Source organism: Phacochoerus africanus, chromosome 9 (assembly GCF_016906955.1).
Source record: "Phacochoerus africanus isolate WHEZ1 chromosome 9, ROS_Pafr_v1, whole genome shotgun sequence".
NCBI lineage: Eukaryota > Metazoa > Chordata > Mammalia > Artiodactyla > Suidae > Phacochoerus > Phacochoerus africanus.
Window position 1 is genome coordinate 20,553,876 of NC_062552.1, and position 20,324 is coordinate 20,574,199.

Genomic DNA, 20,324 nt, shown 5'->3' on the forward strand with positions numbered 1-20,324 from the left:
TTTTTATGTTTTTATATAATTCCAAATAATCAGAATGCCTGTAGGCACTTTTTTTTTTTTTTTGCACATTTTAGAGCCATACCTGTGGCATATGGAGGTTCCCAGGCTAGGGGGTTGAATTGGAGCTACAGCTGCCGGCCTATGCCACAGCTATGGCAACTCAGGATCCGAGCCACGTCTGCAACCTACACCACAGCTCACAGCAGTGATGGATCCCCAGCCCACTGAATGAGGTCAGGGATCAAATCTTCAACCTCATAGTTACCAGTCGGATTCATTTCTGCTGCGCCACAATGGGAACTTCCTGCAGGCATTTTTAAGGAGTGTCTCAGAACTGAGTAAATCAAATGGATGCATGTCTTCACTACTCTAGCACTCACTTAGTGTAGAACTGATGGGTTAAGATTCTTTACAAAATTGTGACAAAGTGGACTATTCTTGGTTGATTTTTACCTCTCTACCCCAGGGCCACTACTTTAAAAACTTCATAGAATTCTCTCCATATTGATCTATGTTCTCTAGGGAGTGCTGGCCCCATAAAGTACAATATGAACAGCACCCACTGAGTTGTGCAAATGGCAGAACTACTTCCTTCAGTCACAATAAATATATCTAACAGAAGATATAACATAGTAAAAAGAGGAAAATTTTTTTGCCAAACAGATTACCTGATTAAAATCCTAGGTAAGGAGTTCCCGTCATGGCTCAGTGGCTAATGAATCCGACTAGGAACCATGAGGTTGCGGGTTCGATCCCTGGCCTTGCTCAGTGGGTTAAGGATCTGGCGTTGCTGTGAGCTGTGGTGTAGGTCACAGACGCGGCTTGGATCCCGCGTTGCTGTGGCTATGGCATAGGCCGGTGGCTACAGCTCCGATTAGATCACTACCTGGGAACCTCCATATGCCGTGGGAGTGGCCCTAGAAAAGGCAAAAAGACAAAAAAAAATCCTAGGTAATATTCAACGCCAGTGATGAGATCTCAAGCTAACAATTTAGTATCCGAACTTCAGGTTCTCTAATTATAAAATAAACATTCCTAATTTATGGGATTTCATGAGGAGCAATAATATACAAACACATAAAATAAAATAATATTATTAATGAAGTAGTTATCACTTATAGATGTTTGCTATGTTCCAGGCACTATTCTAGTTCTTAACTATATTAACTTGTTTAATCCTGTTATGAGGTAAACATTTTCTTATTTCTCCTATTTTGTAGGTGAGAAATAGGCATACAGAAGTAAATAATTTGCTTGAGGAAAATGTTCATGAATCCCAGTAGTCTGACTCTATGATTTGTTCTCCTGATCATTTGGTTATTCTTCTTCATACACAAATGAGTTGCATACATTTACATATATCATTAGGTACATAATTATTACTTAAGTTTTTATGTCTGACTTATATGGATGCTTCTTCAGAATTTTTGTCCTGCTAATCATCAACTCCAAAATAGCTGAAATCTTAAAACATCCTTGAGAACTTGAATACAAGAAAGAAAGATTTTTAAAACCCTACCTGGGAGCAATATCCAAAACATTTATTAATAATCCACCCATACTAAAGCTTCCTGTTGCATTAGCAAGTGTCAGGAAAATCATAGTGGCATGGAAGCTGGAACTCAGGTAAAGCAGGCTTAGGCTGAAGATGGCAGGCAGCAGAAGTCCTGTAGAGTGATTCAGACAACAGAGTCAGGTGCATCCTCCATACTCCCCAAAGATGGGGGAGAGATACCCCCAAGTGTTTGAATGTTCTTGTAGTTCCTTACCTAGAGAAGTGAAAAGTTTCCGGATGGTGAGTAGGCTGAGAATATTCTTGGATAGGAAGACATCTGCCATATGACCTGCTAGGACAGCAAAAATCCAAGCGAACAAATGGGGGAGGGAAGACAGCAGCCCATTCTGAGGAGGGAATGTTATTGTGAGAGTGAGTATGAGTAGAGTAATGCCTACACTGAAATTCACTATCTAAAATTTATACTGTCGTACAGGAAACCATCAACAATACAACCTCAGAATTACTGCTGGGGACACACTACCCAAGAGAAAGAGAAAAACAGTTTTGAGGCCAGAAACAGTTATCACAATCTGTCTAGCTTTCTATTGTTAGTATCATGGGACCCTGAAAGGACCAGATGGTAAATAGGAAAACTGGGTTGGGAATGAGAAACGCTGTCCCTGGGGAAAAAGCTAGAGATGAAAATGTTAAGCATTGAAAACATGTATATGATGCTTCTTCTGGACCAGCTGCTGTTAATCCTTGCAACATATCCATGGTCTCATGGAAGATAAAACTGAATCAGAGAGAGCTTACACAGCCTCACTGTTAACACTGGTCCCTAGGTTGGGTTACTGGAAGTTTGTCATAGAATGACTCAAAGTGGGAATAGCAGACTTCATTTTTAAAGGAGCCTTTTCTGGTTATTATGGCATCATACAGGGGAAGGTTCCAGGCATCAGTGATTTTCCAAGTCAGATAAACAGTGAGGTACTAGCCCTTTCAGAACAAGACCTGAATCATGGGTTCACAACCCAGGACTCTTTTATTTTCCCCAGGGGTGGGGTGGGGGGAAGGATTGGTTTGAGCTGGCAAGGGTGCTAGAGCCTGGGCCAATTGACTTTCAGGGAAGGTTCTCAGTCCCTGTAGGGAACAATGGTGTTGAGCTTTAAGTAATACAGAAGGGTGATCATATAGTGAATGGGAGATAGGGAATCTGTGGGAACGTGAGTGAGTGTTTATTTTTGTGGGAGTGCTAGATACTGTGTCCACAACTTTTGCTCTGGGAAATGTTGACATAATAATTGGAAACAATGAAATCTCCAGATAAAGAACTTCAGCTCAACAGAATGGAGGTGGACAAGGGCTAGAGTCACAGGAAAAAAAAAGTGGGTGCAGTCCTTCATAAAGTGATGAACAAAAGGTGTACTTACCTCTCTTATGTTAATTTGAAATCTGAAGTTGATAAACATTGGTGTATACATACTCAGGATGCTATTTGTCCAGAAAAAAGCGAAATTAGTGAGGGAAATGATCCAGAGTGGAGGAGACTTAATCATAGCCTTGATGGGCAGAGATGGTGAATTTGAGCTGTCCTGGAAAGGAACCCATTAATACTTAGCACAGTGGACAAGCTGGAACACATTTCATTTGGCACAGAATCTGGGGGATACCAAAGTGAGCATGCGCATTCTACCTGCTGGTCGAGGGAGGACGTGATATATTCCTTCTCACCGATGCTTATAAATGGGTGATCCTTTGGGTATTCATAATACAGGATGAACCAGAGAAGACTTAAAGCACAGCCCACAGCACCTATCAGAGTAGTGCAAGTTAGAATTAGAATTGTTTCTGACTGTAGTGAATGTTTTTGCCAAATTGATGTTTTTTATTATTGGTTGGAGAACCTTGATCCCCTCTTTCTTTTTTGAAACTTTGCAACAAGGTTCACATTTTAATTGTTTTCTCTATATCCACAGCTGGCTCTCCCGACAGAATGAATTTCATAGAAATGGTGGCTAACCCTTTGGCCTCTCCTGATCTCTTAGTTTCTCTCTCTTTCCACTCAGGACAGCTGGGCCTCCTGGCTCTTAGGCCTTCACTCCACAGATTCCTAAGGTGTTCTATTTGAGAGTAGGGCACAGCTGAGCCCACACCAGGCTTGCTAATCACCCAGTTTTGAGAGCTAGGCCTTAGCCACGCTCCTAAGATATAGCCCAGGCCTTAGGAATTGTCCAAGTCCTCTAAGAGTTTGCCAAATTATTTGTTGTTTTGGGGTTTTTTTATATTAATTACCTGACTGGAAGGAATCCTCTGTTAGGATAGGAAGTAGGGTTCTAGAAGTGCACTTGTTCATTTAACAAGTATTGGTTAAATGCCCCTTATGTACCATGTACCATTCTAGGTACTGGGAATATAGCAGTGAATAAAACAGACAAAAAGCCCTGCCTTAACAGACTTTCCTTTCTAATGGATAAGAAAGAGAGATAATGAAAAGTAAATAAATAAAAAGTAGAATTTGTCAATGACAAGAGATATGAAAGGAAATTGTGGGGAGAGGAAGTAAGGAGTACCATGCTCAGGGAAGGCTAGGACATGAACATGGTCATGGACACTCCAGGCAGAGGGAGCAGTATGTGCCATGGTCCAGAGTTATGAGGCCAGCATCCCTTGGCAGGGAAAAGGTGAAGTTGGAAATGAATGAGATTGAGAGCTAATGAGATCAGACTATGTGGAAACCTAGAGTCATTGTAAGATCTTAGACTTCTACAAGACACTTTAAGACAACATTTAACAAAATGTTTTGACAACATATAATTTTCATCTTGTTCTGTGTCCTGAGATCCCAAACCCAAGACAAAAGGTAAGTGGATAGAAGTAAATACCTAGTAAATACACATGCAATACATATATTTCTATATATTACTGTATTCAACCCAGAGAAAATTCATTTGATGCTATTAGCTCTTTTTCAAAATGAGAAAACAGATGCTCAGAAAAGTCTACCTACTTGACCAAGGACATAGAGTGAGTAAGTGGTAACTGGCATGTAAGAATGGATCATATTGCCTGGGGACAGCAACTAGCCCTAGAAGGGAAGCTTGGAGAAAACTTTGAAGGAAGAGAGAAGTTAATGGCAAGCAGAAAAGGAGAGGTCTGCAAAAGAGAGTGAAAAACAATGGTCAGAAGGATGACCTTCAATGCAGGAAGAGGAACCTCAAACAGACTGAGATGAAAAGGAAGTGTCTGATCACTGAGGTTCAGTGTATGGTGTCAGAGGCAAAGGAACCAGGGAAAGGATGGTATTGTTGGGTATAGCTTAGAGTTCAGGTCTAATGTGGACTGAAGAACTTCCACTTGATACAGACATGGAGGCTTAGCCAACTCTAACATCTGAGAGGTATATAAAGAGTTTGGAAATCATCACTCCCAACTTCACAACAAGGAAAATGCTGAACAATCTAAAAATAAAATACTCTGCTTTGATCCATTAGAGACTTGAGGTCACAGGTCATATCACTGCTCCCCAAATTGGAGTGACGGACAGCCAGGTACAGAGAATAACAACTTCTCAGAACAGAAGCCCAGAAACAGAAAACTCCATTGGAACCAGTCAGTACTATGGTGGGAAAATCTAGCAATGGATGGCTTCCTGTAAACAAGTTTGAGAGTGCCAAAGTCTGAGGGAAGGGGGCCTAGTGCTATGCAGACCCTCACTTTTGTGAGTTTCCTGTCCTACCAGGTTCTCACAGTGTATATAGGAGGAAAATCCCTTAACTTTTCCTGGAGAGAAAGGGAAAAATAGCCATTTTGAATTACATCTAGAACATTCCTTTCTCAACAAAAATTGTTCAAAAGGAAACTATTTTACCAGAGCCTAACCAACTTAAGGGAAGGGCAATACACAACTCCAGCCTCTTCTTCCTGTCTCACTTAAGGGGAAAAAAAACTGAGAAGGACTTGTAAAGGTCAATCTCAGGGGCACAGTCACCAAAACACTGAGACCTAGTCACAGGACTATAGAACACTGTCTCCCCACATACACAACTTACCACAATATCATAAAGGTTAGTTAGTGGAAAACAATTGGAAGAAGTGAGTGTCTCAAACCTTTTTGGAGAAATCTCTAGAGAAACTCAAAGACAACAGGAGAGGCAAAATTAAAGACCTCAGAGGAAAGTGTAGTTCTGAAACTTATAATTACAGCACACAATAAGCACAGCCTAACCCCTAGCCAGAAAAACATAAAACCTCACTCTAAAGGGATATTTATCTCAGTTCCTTTTACCTAGCACATCTTGTTGAGTTTTCAACAAGAAAAAATATGAGGCATACTAAAAGATAAAAACATAGATTGAAGAGAAAGAGCAAGCATCCGAACCAGATATAGCAGAGATGTTGGAATTATCAGATCAAGAATTTAAAACAACTATGCTTAAAATGTTTATGGAAAAATCAGACAATGTACAAGAACATGATTAATGTTAAGTAGAGAGATGGAAACTCTAATAAAGTATTAAAAGCATATGCTAGAAGTCAAAAGACATGAACAGAAACGAAGACTGCCTTTCATGAGCTCATTAAAAGACTACACATGGTCATCAAAGAAAAAAATCACTGAGCTTCCAGAAATGTCCATAGAAATTTCCAAACCCAAATTGCAAATAGAAAGAAATAAAAAAGAACAGAATATCCAAGAATTGTGGGGAAATTACAATGGTGTAACATATGTGTAATGGGAACATCGGAAGGAGATGAGAAAGAACAGAATATTTCAAGCAATACTTACTGAGAATTTCCCAAACATAATGACAGATAGGAGAAGCTCAGAGAACACAAGCAGGATGAATGACCCCCCCACCTCAAATTTACATCTTAATATGTGGTTATCATATTCTAACTATAGAAAATCAAAGAAAAGAGAAAAATTTGAAGGGAGCCAGAAGAAAAAAACGATCTGGGGAGTTGGGTTTAAATATAGAATTCTTAGATTCCACTAGTCACAAATCCCTGATCACTGGTCTGGAGACTGTTCCTTCCCAGATCCACACCACCAGGAGTTTTGAATGGCTCTTTGTGGAAATTCTTGCCTTCCTCATCATGCTCCAACTACATTTTCTGCAAATAGTTTTGCCTGTCACGCCCATGGCCAAGTCTCAATTCAATGAATGCAGGGAAGACTCCTGCCAAATCTGAAGAAGTCTTGGTGGTATATGAGCCAAAAATTCTAGAATGATGATTAGAAGGGTCATGGGCCCTGATGAACCTATAATCTTGATACCAAGACTTCTATCCTATGATGAAGACTTGACTGAATGGGGAAGAGAATGGGCCGTCTACAGAGAGAACCCCTTTCCCGATAAAGTTTGTGTAGTATCACAGTACTGACACTTACTACTGATGGCTAATGCAATGATGAATAGAAATTAAATTGTGGAGATAAAAGACTTTATGGATCTGCTCGCTGTGTGTACTGGAGGTCTTCTGTTTGTCCCTCTAGGACAATTCTCCCACCCCCTTTTTTTTCCCTGTCTTTTTACCATTTCTAGGGCCACTCCCATGGCATATGGAGGTTCCCAGGCTAGGGGCTGAATCGGACCTATAGCCGCCGGCCTATGCCAGAGCCACAGCAACTCGGGATCCGAGCTGCATCTGCAACCTACACCACAGCTCACGGCAATGCTGGATCCTTAACTTACTGAGGAAGGCCAGGGATCAAACCCACAACCTCATGGTTCCTAGTCAGATTCGTTAACCACTGAGCCACGACGGGTACTCCTCTCCCACCCTTCTTTACCCTGCTTTGGCCATAGATGGCTGACTTGAATGAACATCAATAAGCTCCCATGTCCTCTGCTTTCCAAAAAGATTTGGGCAGCAGAAAGCCTGAACAGGAGATGAGAGGAAGAAAGTTGAGTGAGAATAGGGTGTCTCTTCCTTTAGTTATCACCTTCTTAGCATCACCTCATCTATATGCCCTTTCATGAAAAGTCCTGGGTCCTCTCAAGGCAGTCATCTCTACAGGACTCTCCCCTAGTGACTTTCCACCAACTACTCCCTTGCTTGTCCCTTTGGACCTGGGGATGGCATTAGCTTCCATTTTGCTAGCTCCAGATTACTGCTCTATCCCTGTGATGCTGCCATATCTTATTTGTCATTTTAACTAATCACTTTGTAAATAGATCCTTCTGAAATAAGCATCTGTAATTTTCCTTACCCATCAAATAAGCATAATGTCAACATCCATAGTCCCTTATTCACAAACCTGAAACTAGGATTTGAAAGCCAAATGAGAATTTCATGTTTCACCTCAGAAGTTAATGTGTTTGATTATGAGATAGAGTTCCAAAATAGTATAAATAATATACTCATATTATCTTTATTCTGATCATCGCTTTCTCCAAGAATTTCATATAAGGAATATGGATCTGTAGCACTGATGCTGTAGATTTGTGAAAGTTATATAATAATGCATGTATAATTCTGAGCATGATGCTTGCTTATAATAAGAAATTAATGAGTATTGACTGCTTTTTCCTTCAATGGGATTTATGATTTTTAATACTGCTAATTTCACATAAGTTGTAGATGGTTTTTATTTTTAATTTTTTAAAAATTTTGAATAATGACTGGGATTTTAATAAAAAGAAACTCACCAAAAATATAAAAGACCATGGGCCATCCTAGGGAGTCACAGATGAATCCAGTCATAAGCATGACAACACAGGGTCCTAGGAGAAGACCTAATAAGAAGGCACAAAGAACCCCCCCTAATGAATGCAGGCAAGTAGAGATAAGGTAGCCTCATGGTAGGAGTATACAATTTCTAGTGAAATAAATTTTTATAACACTAATACTGAAAAGAAAATAATAAAGTATCTTCTCTTTTTAAATTTAATCTTTATTTTATATTGGAATATACTTGATTTACAATGTTATGCTAGTTTCAGGTATTAATCAAAGTGATTCAGTTATACATATATCCATTCTTTTTCAGATTCTCTTCCCATATAGGTTATTACAGAATATTGAGTAGAGTTCCCTGTGCTAAGCAGTAGGTCTTTGCCGATTATTTTCTATGTAGTAGTGTATAGTTAGTCCTAAACTCCTAATTTATCCTGCCCCACTACTTTTCCCCTTTGGTGTCTATAGCATGTTTTTTAAGTCTGTGAGTCTGTTTCTGTTTTGTGAATAGGTTCGTTTGTATCATTTTTTTAGATTTCTCATATAAGTGATATCATATGGCATTTGTCGTTCTCTGACTCACTTCACTTAGTATGATAATCTCTAGGTGCATTCCTGTTGCAAATGAATGAGAGAAAATATTTGCAAAGAAAGTGGCTGACAAGGGATTAATACCCAAACTATACAAATAGCTCTTGCAGTTCAATGTCAAAAAACACACAACCCAATCAAAAAATAGAAGATCTAAACAGACATTTCTCCAAAGACGACATACAGATGGGCCAAAAAGCACAAGATGCTCATCAATGCTAATTATTAGAGCATTACAAATCAGAACTACAATGAGGTATCATACCAGTCAGAATGGCCATCGTTAAAAAGTCTATAAAGAACTGCATTGCTGTGGCTGTGGCGTAGACCGGCAGCAACAGCTCCAATTAGACCCCTAGCCTGGGAACCTCCATATGCCATGAGTGTGGCCCTAGAAAAGGCAAAAAGACCAAAAAAAAAAAAAAGAAAAGTCTATAAAGAATAAAAGCTGGAAAGGGTGTAGAGAAAGGGAACCCTCCTGCGTTGTTGGCAGGAATGTAAATTGGTATAACTACAATAGAGAACAGTATGGAGGCTCCTTAAAAGACTAAAAATAGAACAACCATTTGATCCAACAAGCCCATTCCTGGGCATCTATCCAGAGAAAACCATAATTCAAAAATATACATGTAGGAGTTCCTGTCATGGCTCAGTAGTTAACGAATCTGACTAGGAACCATGAGGTTTCAGGTTCAATCCCTGGACTTGCTCAGTGGGTTAAGGATCCAGCATTGCCGTGAGCTGTGGTGTAGATCACAGACACGGCTCAGATCCCGAGTTGCTGTGGCTCTGGCATAGGCTGGCAGCTACAGTTCCGATTCGACCCCTCGCCTGGGAACCTCCATATGCTGTGGGAGTGGCCCAAGAAATGGCAAAAAAGACAAAAATATATATATATATATATATACACCCCAATGTCCATTGCAGCACTATTTACAATAGATAAGACATGGAAGCAACCTAAATGTCCATTGACAGAGGAACGGATAAAGAAGATATGGTACATATATATACAATGGAATATTACTCAGCCACAAAAAAGAATGAAGTAATGCCACTTGCAGCAATGTGGATGGACCTAGAGATTACTGTTTTTTTTTTTTCCCTGTTGTTTGAGATAAGGAAGCCTCTTCTCAATCCTAGACAGTTTCCATATCTTTAAAGTGAGGATGGTTTCCAAAACTCTTGACAGTTCGAAACACATGTTTCTATGGCTCTTAGGGCAGAATATGCTACAACGAAATGACAATTCTAGGCCCTTAAGTCATTACCTGATAAACTCAGAGAGGTAAGTCGGCCTTGTTCCAAGGGAGGAGCCCACTTGGTCCATATTACTTGCTGAGCTGTTAATGTTACCCCCTGAAAGAAGAATGATTAGAACATTTTGTCTCTGATACTTTCTGGGAATTTAAACTCTTGGTTCTAGTTTTTGCATTATCTTAATACCTGGAATAGTCCCTTGATTATTCGGCATACAATGACAAGAGTTTCTCCAAATTCAGCTACTGGTGGGATGAGCAGGGTAAAGAGAGAGCTGAAGAATAATGCAAAGCCAATCATTTTCTTTAAGGAGTATATTCCAGATAAATATCCAGCAGGAATTTGGCTGATGAGTACACCATAGAAAATGGAACTTAATATGATCCCCTGGATTTCAGGGCTCCAATTATACACAGGGTTCTAAAAAACAAAACAAAACAAAAAAACAGGAGATACATCTAGCCACTCTACATATGATTTACCATGATGCTCAGGAATGTGGGAAAACTGGTCTTCCACCTTACCCCATGTAAAAAAGCTGCCCTCTGTAATGGGAATTCTTTGTTCCTTTATAACATCATTTTTTTTGTGTATAACTACATCTTATCATTGATATCTTCAACTACAATGAAAAGTACTTTCAGTCAAAGGTAGAATCTGTTCTGCCAGTACATCTTACACCACAGACATTTAATACCTGTTTTTTTTAATTTTAGTAATAATTGGCATATTACATTAGTTCTGGGAGTACAACATAATGATTAAATGTTTGTATACATTGAAATGATCAAAGTCTAAATAACATTGATCATTACATATACTTACAAAATTATTTTTCTGGTGATGAAAACTTTTAAAATCTACTCTTTTACCACCTTTCAACTCTACAGTACAGTATTATTGACAGTATGATATGCTGGTGAACATATATCATTCCCATAACTTATTTTTATAGCTGGAAGTTTGCACCATTTAACTCCCTTTACCGATTTTGCCCAAATGGCTCCCTACCCCCTCTACTACAGGCAACTACAAACCTACTCTCTGTTACTATGAGCTGTTTTTTTTTTTTTGATTCCACATATAAATGAGATTGTATAGTATTTTTCTTCATCTATTTCACATAGCATAATGCCCTCAAGGTCCATTTGTGTTCACAAATGGGAAGATGCTATAATTTCATGATTAATATTCCTTTGTATATATACACCATTTTGCTTTATCCATTCATCCATTGATAGACACAGACTCTTGTAAATAATGCTGCAATGATCATGGAGGTAAAGATTTTTTTCAAGTTAGTATTTTATTTCTTTTGGAAAAATACCCCGAAGTAGAAATTGCTGGAGCATACGGTAATTTTAAAAAAATTTTGAAAAACTTCATACTCTTTTCCATAGTGATTTCATAATTTACATTACACCACCAACACACAAGCGTTCCCTTCTCTCCACATCTTAGCCAACACTTATTATTTCTTGTCTTTTTTTTTTATAATATCAATTCTGACAGGTGGGAGGTACTACCTTATTGGTTCGATTCACATTTCCCTGATGATGTTGTGCAGCTTCTCATGTGCCTGCTGACAGTTTGTATGTCTTCTTTGGAAAAGTATCTGTTCAGATCCTCTACTCAATTTTTAGGTTTTTTTTTTTTTCTGTAGAACTGTAAGAGTTCTTCATATATTTTGGATATTAACCCCTTATCAGTTTCCTTTTCATTTTGTTGATAGTTTCCTTTGCCATGCAGAAGCTTTTTTGTTTGATGTAGTCTCACTTCAGTTTGCTTTTGTTGCCATTGATTTGGATGTCAAATCCAAAGGGTCATAGCCAAGACTAATTTCAGTGAGTTTTACACTTATGTTTTCTCCTAGGAATTTTATGTTTCTCGGTCTTATGTTCAAATATTGGATTCATTTTGAGTTAATTTTTGTGTATAAGAAAGGGATCCAAGTTCATTCTGCTTGTAGCTTTCCAGTTTCCCCAGCAGCATTTATTGAAGAGATTGTCTCTTCATCAAAGTATATTCTTGCCTCCTTTGTCATAGACTAATTGCTTGCATAAGTATGAGTTTATTTCTGGACTATCTACACTGTTTCATTATTGATGAGTGTGTTTATGTCAATACTATACTTTTTGATTACTATAGCTTTGGAATATAATTTGAAATCAAGGAGATTGATGTCTTCAGCTTTTCCTTTCTCATTATTGCTTTGACTATTCTGGGTTTTTTGTAGTTTCACACAAATGGTAGTATTGCTTTTTCTATTTCTGTGAAAAACGTAATTGGAATTTTGATAAGGATTTCATTTAATATGTAGACTCCTTTGGGTAGTATGGACATTTTAGCAATATGATTTTTTCCAATCCATGAGCACAAAATCTGTTTCATTTGTATCCTGAATTTCTTCCATCAGTGTCATATAGTTTTCAGTGCATAGGTGCTACATCTTAGTTAAATTTATTCCTGTATATTTTACTCTTTTTGATGCAATTGTACGTAGAATTGTGTTTTTACTTTTTCCTTTTTTGTCTTTTTAGGGCTGTAACCACAGAATATGGAGGTTCCCAGGCTAGGGGTCGAATTGGAGCTGTAGCTGCTGGCCTATGCCACAGCCCCAGCAACTCGAGATCCAAGCCAAGCCTGCAAACTACTATACCACAGCTCATGGCAAAGCCAGATCCTTAACCCACTGAGTGAGGACAGGAATTGAACCTGTGTCCTCATGGATGCTAGTCAGACTTATTAACCATAGAGCCACAAGGGGAACTTCCCATGGATCATATTTTTGACATACCTTTATGTTATCCTGGAGCTCTTTTGTGGAGATGTTGGACAAAGCATGCGGCTCTGTGCTGTTCACCATGGCGATCATAGTGAGGCTTATACACACACGCTGTGACATTACCACAACATTACAGAAGAGCAGTAAGATAGCAATTCCGTAGCGAATGGAACAGAACTTTGGAACTGGAATGAAGAATGGAAAGTTTAACATAGCTGAGGTAAAAAACATACTTTACCTTTAGGAAGGGCCTCTCAGCAATTTGGACCGCTTGGTGTCAATTTAAAATTTTATTTTACTAACCGGCCTTTGAGAAATTATGATACAATAGGAAGATGTGAGACTGATCTTATAATTTCATACCCCCTAACACCTCATCCCTAATGGAATCTCCCAGAAAATTAAGCCAGTCCTTGAAGTACTTTGACTCATGTCTATTTTAAAGGAATTGTTTACAAATATCCTGAGTTACACTTGAAAATAAATACCCTTAATAACAAAAAAAGCCCTTCCCTCCAGTAAACTGCTTTTGTCTCCACATTTACATGAATAATCTGGTTGGGAAACTGATGCACATTTCCAAGTAACATTGCATTTAAAAAAAAAATGCAATGAGAGTTCCTGTCCTGGCACATCGGAAATGAATCCAACTAGGAACCATGAGGTTGTGGGTTCAATCCCTGGCCTTGTTCAGTGGGTTAAGGATCCGGCGTTGGCATGAGCTGTGGTGTAGGTTGAAGATGTGGCTTGGATCTGGCGTTGCATAGGCCGGCAGCTATAGCTCCGATTTGACCCCTAGCCTGGGAACCTCCAGATGCCACAGGTGCGGCCCTAAAAGGACCAAAAAAAAAAAAAAGCGGTGTATTTAAGGTAGTTTCAAGCTAGAATACTCAGCGCTATGTTGTTGTAAAGCCAAATAAATTCATCAAGAGTAGAACGTAGAAAGTCGAGAGAGGCATATATATGGTCATATGCTTTTGAATAAATATACTAATGAAATTCATTGGAGGAAAGTACAGTCTTTTCAACAAATGGCACTCAAGAGAAATAAAAATATGTGTCTACAATAGGCTGGTGCTGAAACATTTATAGCAGCTTTATTCAAAAACAGCTGAAGTGGAGTACCTGTCATGGATCAGTGGTTAATGAACCTGACTAGTATCCATGAGGAAGCTGGTTCAATCCCTGACTTTGCTCAGTGGGTTAAGGATCTGGCGTTGCTGTGAGCTGTGGTGTAGGTCACAGAAACAGCTTGCATCCCGCATTGCTGTGGCTGTGGTGTAGGCCAGCAGCTGTAGCTTTGACTCGACCCTTAGCCTGGGAACCTCCATATGCCTCGGGTGTGGCCCTAAAAAGGCAAAAGACAAAAAAAAAAAAAAGCTAATGTTTGGAATGGATAAACATACCGTAGTGTATTAATACAATGGATATTACTCAGAAATATAAAGGAAGCACTGATACACTGCACAATCTGGATGAATCACAACGAAAATATACTCAAAGAAGATAAATGACAAAGAGTGCATGCTATTTTTATGTACATGATTTCTATCAATTTCAAAAAATAGGCAAAATTCATTTATGTGACAAGATATTAAAATAGCAATTTCCTGTTGGTGAGGAGGACAAGGGACATAGTGAGACTCGAAAGTAGTGTTCTATGAGTCATGTTCATAAGGTTATTTTTAAAATTGAAATATAGTTGATACACAATATTAGTTTCAGGTGTACATCATAGTCATTCAATATTTTTATAGATTATTCTCCATTTAAATTATTATAAAATAATGGCTATATTTCTCTGTACTGTACAAAATATCCTCATTACTTATTTTGTACATAGAAGTCTTTATCTCTTAATCCCCCATCCCCATCTTGCCCATTCCTCCCTTCTCTCTCCCCACTGTTAATTACTAGTTTGTCTCCATATCTGTCAATCTGTTTCTCTTTTATTTTTTTAATTCATTAGATTCCATATATAAAGGAAAATATAGAATATTTTTCCTTCTCTGACTTATTTCACTAAGCATAACGCCCTCTATGTCCATCCATGTTGTTACAAATGGCAGAATTCCATTTTTAATGAATAATATTCCATTATGTGTATATGTATATATATATACATATTCATATACACACACAAAACATCTTTTCTATCCTTTCATCTGTTAATGGGCACTTAGGTCACTTCTATATATCTTGACAATTGTAAATAATGAGGCTATGAACTTTGGGTCCATGTATCTTTTGGAATTAGTGTTTTAGTTTAAAAAGAAAGAAATCTTGCCAACAATATGGGTGGGTCTCAAGGGCACTAATCCTAGTTGAGTAAGACAGAGAAAGACAAATACTGTGTATCTCTTAAGTGTGGAATTAAAAAAAAACAACAACATCAAGCTTGACGTTCCCGGCATGTTGCAGTGGAAACAAATCCAACTACTATCCATGAGGATGTGGGTTTGATCCCTGGCCTTGATCCCTCAGTGGGTTGGGGATCCTGCATTGCTGTGGCTGTGACAGAGGCTAGCAGTTGCAGCTCTGATTCAACCCCTAGCCTGGGAACTTCCATATGCCACAGGTGTGGGCCTAAAAAGCAAAAATAATAATAATAATGATAATAATAATTAAAAAAAATAAAGTTCCATATACAGAGAACGAATTAGTGATTGCCAGAGGTGGGATGGTGGGGTGGAGCAATGGGTTAAAGAGGTTAAAAAAATCTATTGGAAATTATGTGGTTTAATGTCTAAATAACAAATGTTCCAGAAAAGGTTTGTGCCAAATAGATTTCTACAAATAAAATTGCATCTTAAAATAAGTAGAACTTGTTTCTGTGGGTTGAATTCATTATAACTCAAATAACTGTTATGGATCGGTGGTAGGTAGAATAATGCCCCCACACATTTCAAAAAATGTGAAGAGAGAATCTATGATCGCATATCAAATTGGCATATATCCAAAAGCACACTTGCTGGTAAGCTTGCAAGAAAAGAGGAGGGAACCTGCATTGTTACAGCACAGTGGAGGGTAATTTGGTATTTCTTTAGTTCTATTTTTTTTTTTGCCTTTTCTAGGGCCTCTCTAGCGGCATATAGAGGTTCCCAGGCTAGGGGTCTAATTGGAGCTGTTGCTGCTGGTCTACACCACACCCGCAACCTCATGGTTCCTAGTCGGATTCCTTAACCACTGCGCCACGATGGGATCTCCCTTTAGTTCTATTTTTTAACTGTCTATGGTTGGGATAAAGAAATAAATTTGACTTTTAAATACTGATGCTATAACCAGCTAGCTAGCCAAAAGTTAATATTGTTTCTAAAAATTCATTTGCTAGTTTTGAGAGATTTTCTATGTAGGAACTGTACATATAATGCTGATTTTATTTTTTTCCTATCCCCCTATCTTTAGTTCCATGGTCTCACTGGATCAGAACTACTAGTACATTATTGACGGCCTCAAGCATCCCTGGTTTTATGCCATTGTTCCTGATTTACACAGAATGATTCTAAAATTTCTACATTTTGGATAATGTTTGAAGGTTTTGTTATCAATGTGCTTTATGCATTATAAAGTATATTTGTTTTCTATTGCTGTGTGAAAAAAATTTTACACCTTTAATGGCTTAAAACAACAGCCATTTATTTGCTTACAGTTCTGTAGGTCAGAAGTTTTAGCCAGGTATGGTTGGATTTTCCACTCCTGGTCTCAGAAGCTAAAATCAAGGGATCAGGAGCCCAAGATGAGTTCTCGGCTGGAGATTCTAAGGAAGGATTTATTTCGGAGCTCACTCAGGTCATTGGAAGAATTCAGTTTTTTTCCAATTCAGTACTAAAGCTGCCATTTCCCTGCTAGTTTGTCAGCTAATTGCTGCTCTCAGTTTTAAGAAGCTGTTCTCATTACTTGTCACATAGCTCCCTCCATCCCCAAAACCAGCAAGGAAGAATCTCCTTTACACTTCAAACCTCTTTAACTGCTCTCTGACCCCTAGATCCAAATTTAGAGCTCATGTGATTAGATCAGTTCTACCTGGATAATTTCCCTCTTTCAAGATCAGCTGATTAGGAGCCATACTTAGATCTGCAAAATCGCTCCCAGCAGCATTAGGATTTTAGGGTTTGCTAATTAGAGGAAGGCATGTGTACACCAGGGGCCAGAATCTTGTGGGAAGTCTTAGAAATCTGCCTATTACAATTCACCCTGTGGTCACAGAATATACATGTTCAGCCCATCACAAAACATACTCATCTCCTCCCAAGGTTCCTAAAGGTCTCATGTCATTACAGAATCAACTTAAGTCCAAAATCTCATCAAAATCCCATTAGCTCAAACTTACAAAATTTTATCATCTACATAATTTACAACTGGTGTAGATGAGCCTTCATAAAAGTAATCCACCCCTGGGTACAGTATCTATCTGTGGATTTGTGAAAAAAATAGAGACAAATTGTATGCCCCCAATGGTGGGACAGGCACAGGATAACTGATACAGACATTCCAGTTCCAAAAGGGGAAAAATGGAGAGTAAAAAGGAGTCACTGATCCATAAGGGTTTTGAAATTCAGCTAGACAAATGTTAGATTTTTCTCAAGGCCTGGGAATAATCATTGTGACTCTTGGCTCCACCCTCTGAGCTCTCTACTTCATCCTCTGCACTTTGGTTCACTCAAGACTGCAAAGGCGCCATCTTAGAATTCTGCCTATCACATATTCATAGTTACCTAGCAGTTTTCACTGGGAGTAAATGTTTATCTCAAAGATATTTTTCTCTACCCATTGAGGTTGATCATGTAGTTTCCTCTTTAATTTGTGTTGAATGACAATTATCTACTTTCTAATATAAAACTATTCTTTCAGTCCCAAGATAAAGTACACTGTGTGATTTTTAAAAAATTTTTACAAACTGATTTTGTTTTGCTAATATTTTATTAGGGTTTTTGTGTCTTTTTATAGTACTGTTAATTTTACTTTATATACTTGAAGCTATTTTATTTAGTTGCATTAAGTATTTCTTATAAAATCCCACTAAATTGAATTTTAAATCATTACATACAAGTTTTGAAGAACTGTTTGAAGCAGTAAGAGATTTGAAACAAATTAGATAAATCAGTAATTAAATTATATTCATTCCAATTCATATGCATCTCCAAAAAATGAAGAGCAAGATCCTTAGGTATAAATGTGGGATATGACTTAGATATATTGTTAAGTGAAAAAAAAGCATTATTGCCTGTAAAATTAGTTTTCTGGACTGATCTCCCTTTGTAAACAGATAAGCGTATCAGGTAAACTATATTTAAAATAACATTTCATTGAAAGTGTGAATGATCTGGCAGGAAAGATTCAGGCCAAAGGTCTAGTGAAGACAGAGTCCTCAAGGCATAAAACCATCAATGAAGGCAGATTTTTGCCCTGAAGACATTTGATCTCAGGGGTTTCTTCTCCTTCCCAGGGAACAGGAAAAACAGGAGTCAAATACAAAGACCTGGCAATGGGAAGATCTAGTAAGAGACCATCTCCCTAAATGTTTAGATGCTAAAGACTTACTGAGTAGGCAAAGGGTAAATGCACTGCCTGACATGTCCATGCAAACTGAAAAAAATTTCTGCCCTGTTTGAACCTTGGAACAGAGCAGAAGGAAAAAAAAAAAAAAGCCTCTGAAATTTAATCATCACCCAGCCTCTCGTTTGACTTTAAACTCACTGTCCTTAGGTCATCTGAAAAACATCTCAAACCACGCTTGTATACACACATACCCAGGATGACTTGCTCCAAAGCTTTCTAAACAACCTCATTCTTTAAAAAAATTATCAAAAGGAAAAGGGAAGTGAATAGTCTTGGAAAGCTGAAGGAAATACTGGGAGAATCCCTAGAGGAGGGGAAAAGCCTCTACAGGGCAAAGGTGAAGCAATTCTTATTGTGTGTGGAGGACGACTTGTCATGGTCAGTTATCTGTGACCTTTTGAGTTTTGTTCATTTTTTTTCCTCCACATTTCCCCAAGAAGAACATGAACTACTTCTAAATAAGTCTTGAGTTAAAAAATACATCATACTGGGTGTTTGTTCCAAGGTGCTTGGGACTAAGTAAGAGTAGGATATTGAAGGTCAAATTCATGGAAATTTAGAACAAAAAGTATATCCCTGAACATATTTATCAGAAGAGAAGAGAAAACTCAAAGACTTGGAAAATGAACAAAGGGACAAACCCGAAGACCCTAAAAGGAAGAAAATGTCAAGAATAAGGACAGAAATCCTTATACACATACACCCACACACACATATATATACATTTATATATATACATATGTGTACATTTAAAAGCATGTAAACATTTATACATATAAACATATAAATGTTTATATCATTTACCTATTTTATATGTTCATGTATAAATATGAATGTAGATGAAAGGGATAATGTAAAAATATCAAATATCAAAATTGATATAAGAATATAAAATTTAATAGACTACTAACATTTATATAAATTGAAAAAGTATACAACCTGTTGCCCACCCCTTCCTCTGGGATTTTTGTCCCCATGACATGCACATAACTCTAATTTGACAGGAGTAATTCCTTATTATAGTTTTCTCCCTGCCCTACTCAAGATAAACAATTGATCTTAAAAAATGTTCTGTAAAATCCAACTGTTGTATTCCAAGGGTGCAAAGATTCAAGAACATTCACCCTGCCTCAGTTCCATCCATGGATACTGCCAAAGTCATGGACCTCTTTATGATATTCTCCATAAGCTGACAAGTGTATAAAAATCAAAATATCATAGTTAAGATACATGGATTCTTTTTCTACAGGGTTTTTCTAATGGAAACCCATAACAGGGCTTGTGTTTTTCAACCCCATTTCCTGAACGCTTCTGAGATCTCTTACATTTATGGGGGGGAAAAATCCTCTCACATGGAAACTATGCTGTCCTATTCAAGAAGAAGAAAGCCTATATGATGGAACAGAGAATAATTCCTACCTTTCTTGGGAGGGACCTGGTTATCCATTTGCATAAGGGTGCTCCAGTTGCTTCTCTTCCTGCTGAAAAGTTTGTTCTCTATCCACTGCAAATGCAAAACACATTGACATCAGCATAATGTAGGGAGGAACTGATCAAAATCCACCTACCACTCCTCTATGATTTAAAACATTAATCAAAAGGAAACTTGATTTGTCACACTTAGCACACTTTCAATTCTATCAAACATTTGCTCTGTTTTTTCACTTTTATGATATTTTTGCTGATTCAAAATATACAGAAAACCTGAAAACTATAGAAAATAAAAAATTCTGTCAAATCGTAACTCTACATCCAGTGAAGAAATCCCTCAAAAGTGAAAGAGAAATAAAGATGATCAAACAAACAAACCTGAGGGAATTTATTGCCAGGGAACCTATCCTGCAGGAATGTAAAAAGATTTTTCAGACAAAAGGAGATTGCTAAGGGTCAGAAACTTTGATGTATAACAAGAAAGGAAGAATGTCAGGAAAGGAATTAAAGGTAAAG

The 20,324-nt window shown here is 37.9% G+C and overlaps 1 protein-coding gene across 1 annotated transcript in view; it reads right to left on the bottom strand.

Annotated features, from left to right (window-relative positions):
* Positions 1 to 19,876, bottom strand: part of SLC17A1 (solute carrier family 17 member 1) — a 40,396-nt gene extending 20,520 nt beyond the window's left edge. Inside the window, exons 1-9 of the mRNA XM_047796369.1 lie at positions 19,797 to 19,876; positions 12,831 to 13,003; positions 10,220 to 10,453; positions 10,045 to 10,132; positions 8,155 to 8,241; positions 3,195 to 3,313; positions 2,932 to 3,093; positions 1,770 to 1,902; positions 1,520 to 1,667 (exon numbers count right to left, since the gene is read on the bottom strand). Coding sequence (XP_047652325.1) covers positions 1,520 to 1,667; positions 1,770 to 1,902; positions 2,932 to 3,093; positions 3,195 to 3,313; positions 8,155 to 8,241; positions 10,045 to 10,132; positions 10,220 to 10,453; positions 12,831 to 13,003; positions 19,797 to 19,830 — 1,178 coding nt within the window. The 5' untranslated portion in view covers positions 19,831 to 19,876. The remainder of the gene's footprint in view (positions 1 to 1,519; positions 1,668 to 1,769; positions 1,903 to 2,931; positions 3,094 to 3,194; positions 3,314 to 8,154; positions 8,242 to 10,044; positions 10,133 to 10,219; positions 10,454 to 12,830; positions 13,004 to 19,796) is intronic.
* Positions 19,877 to 20,324: the final 448 nt, after the last annotated feature.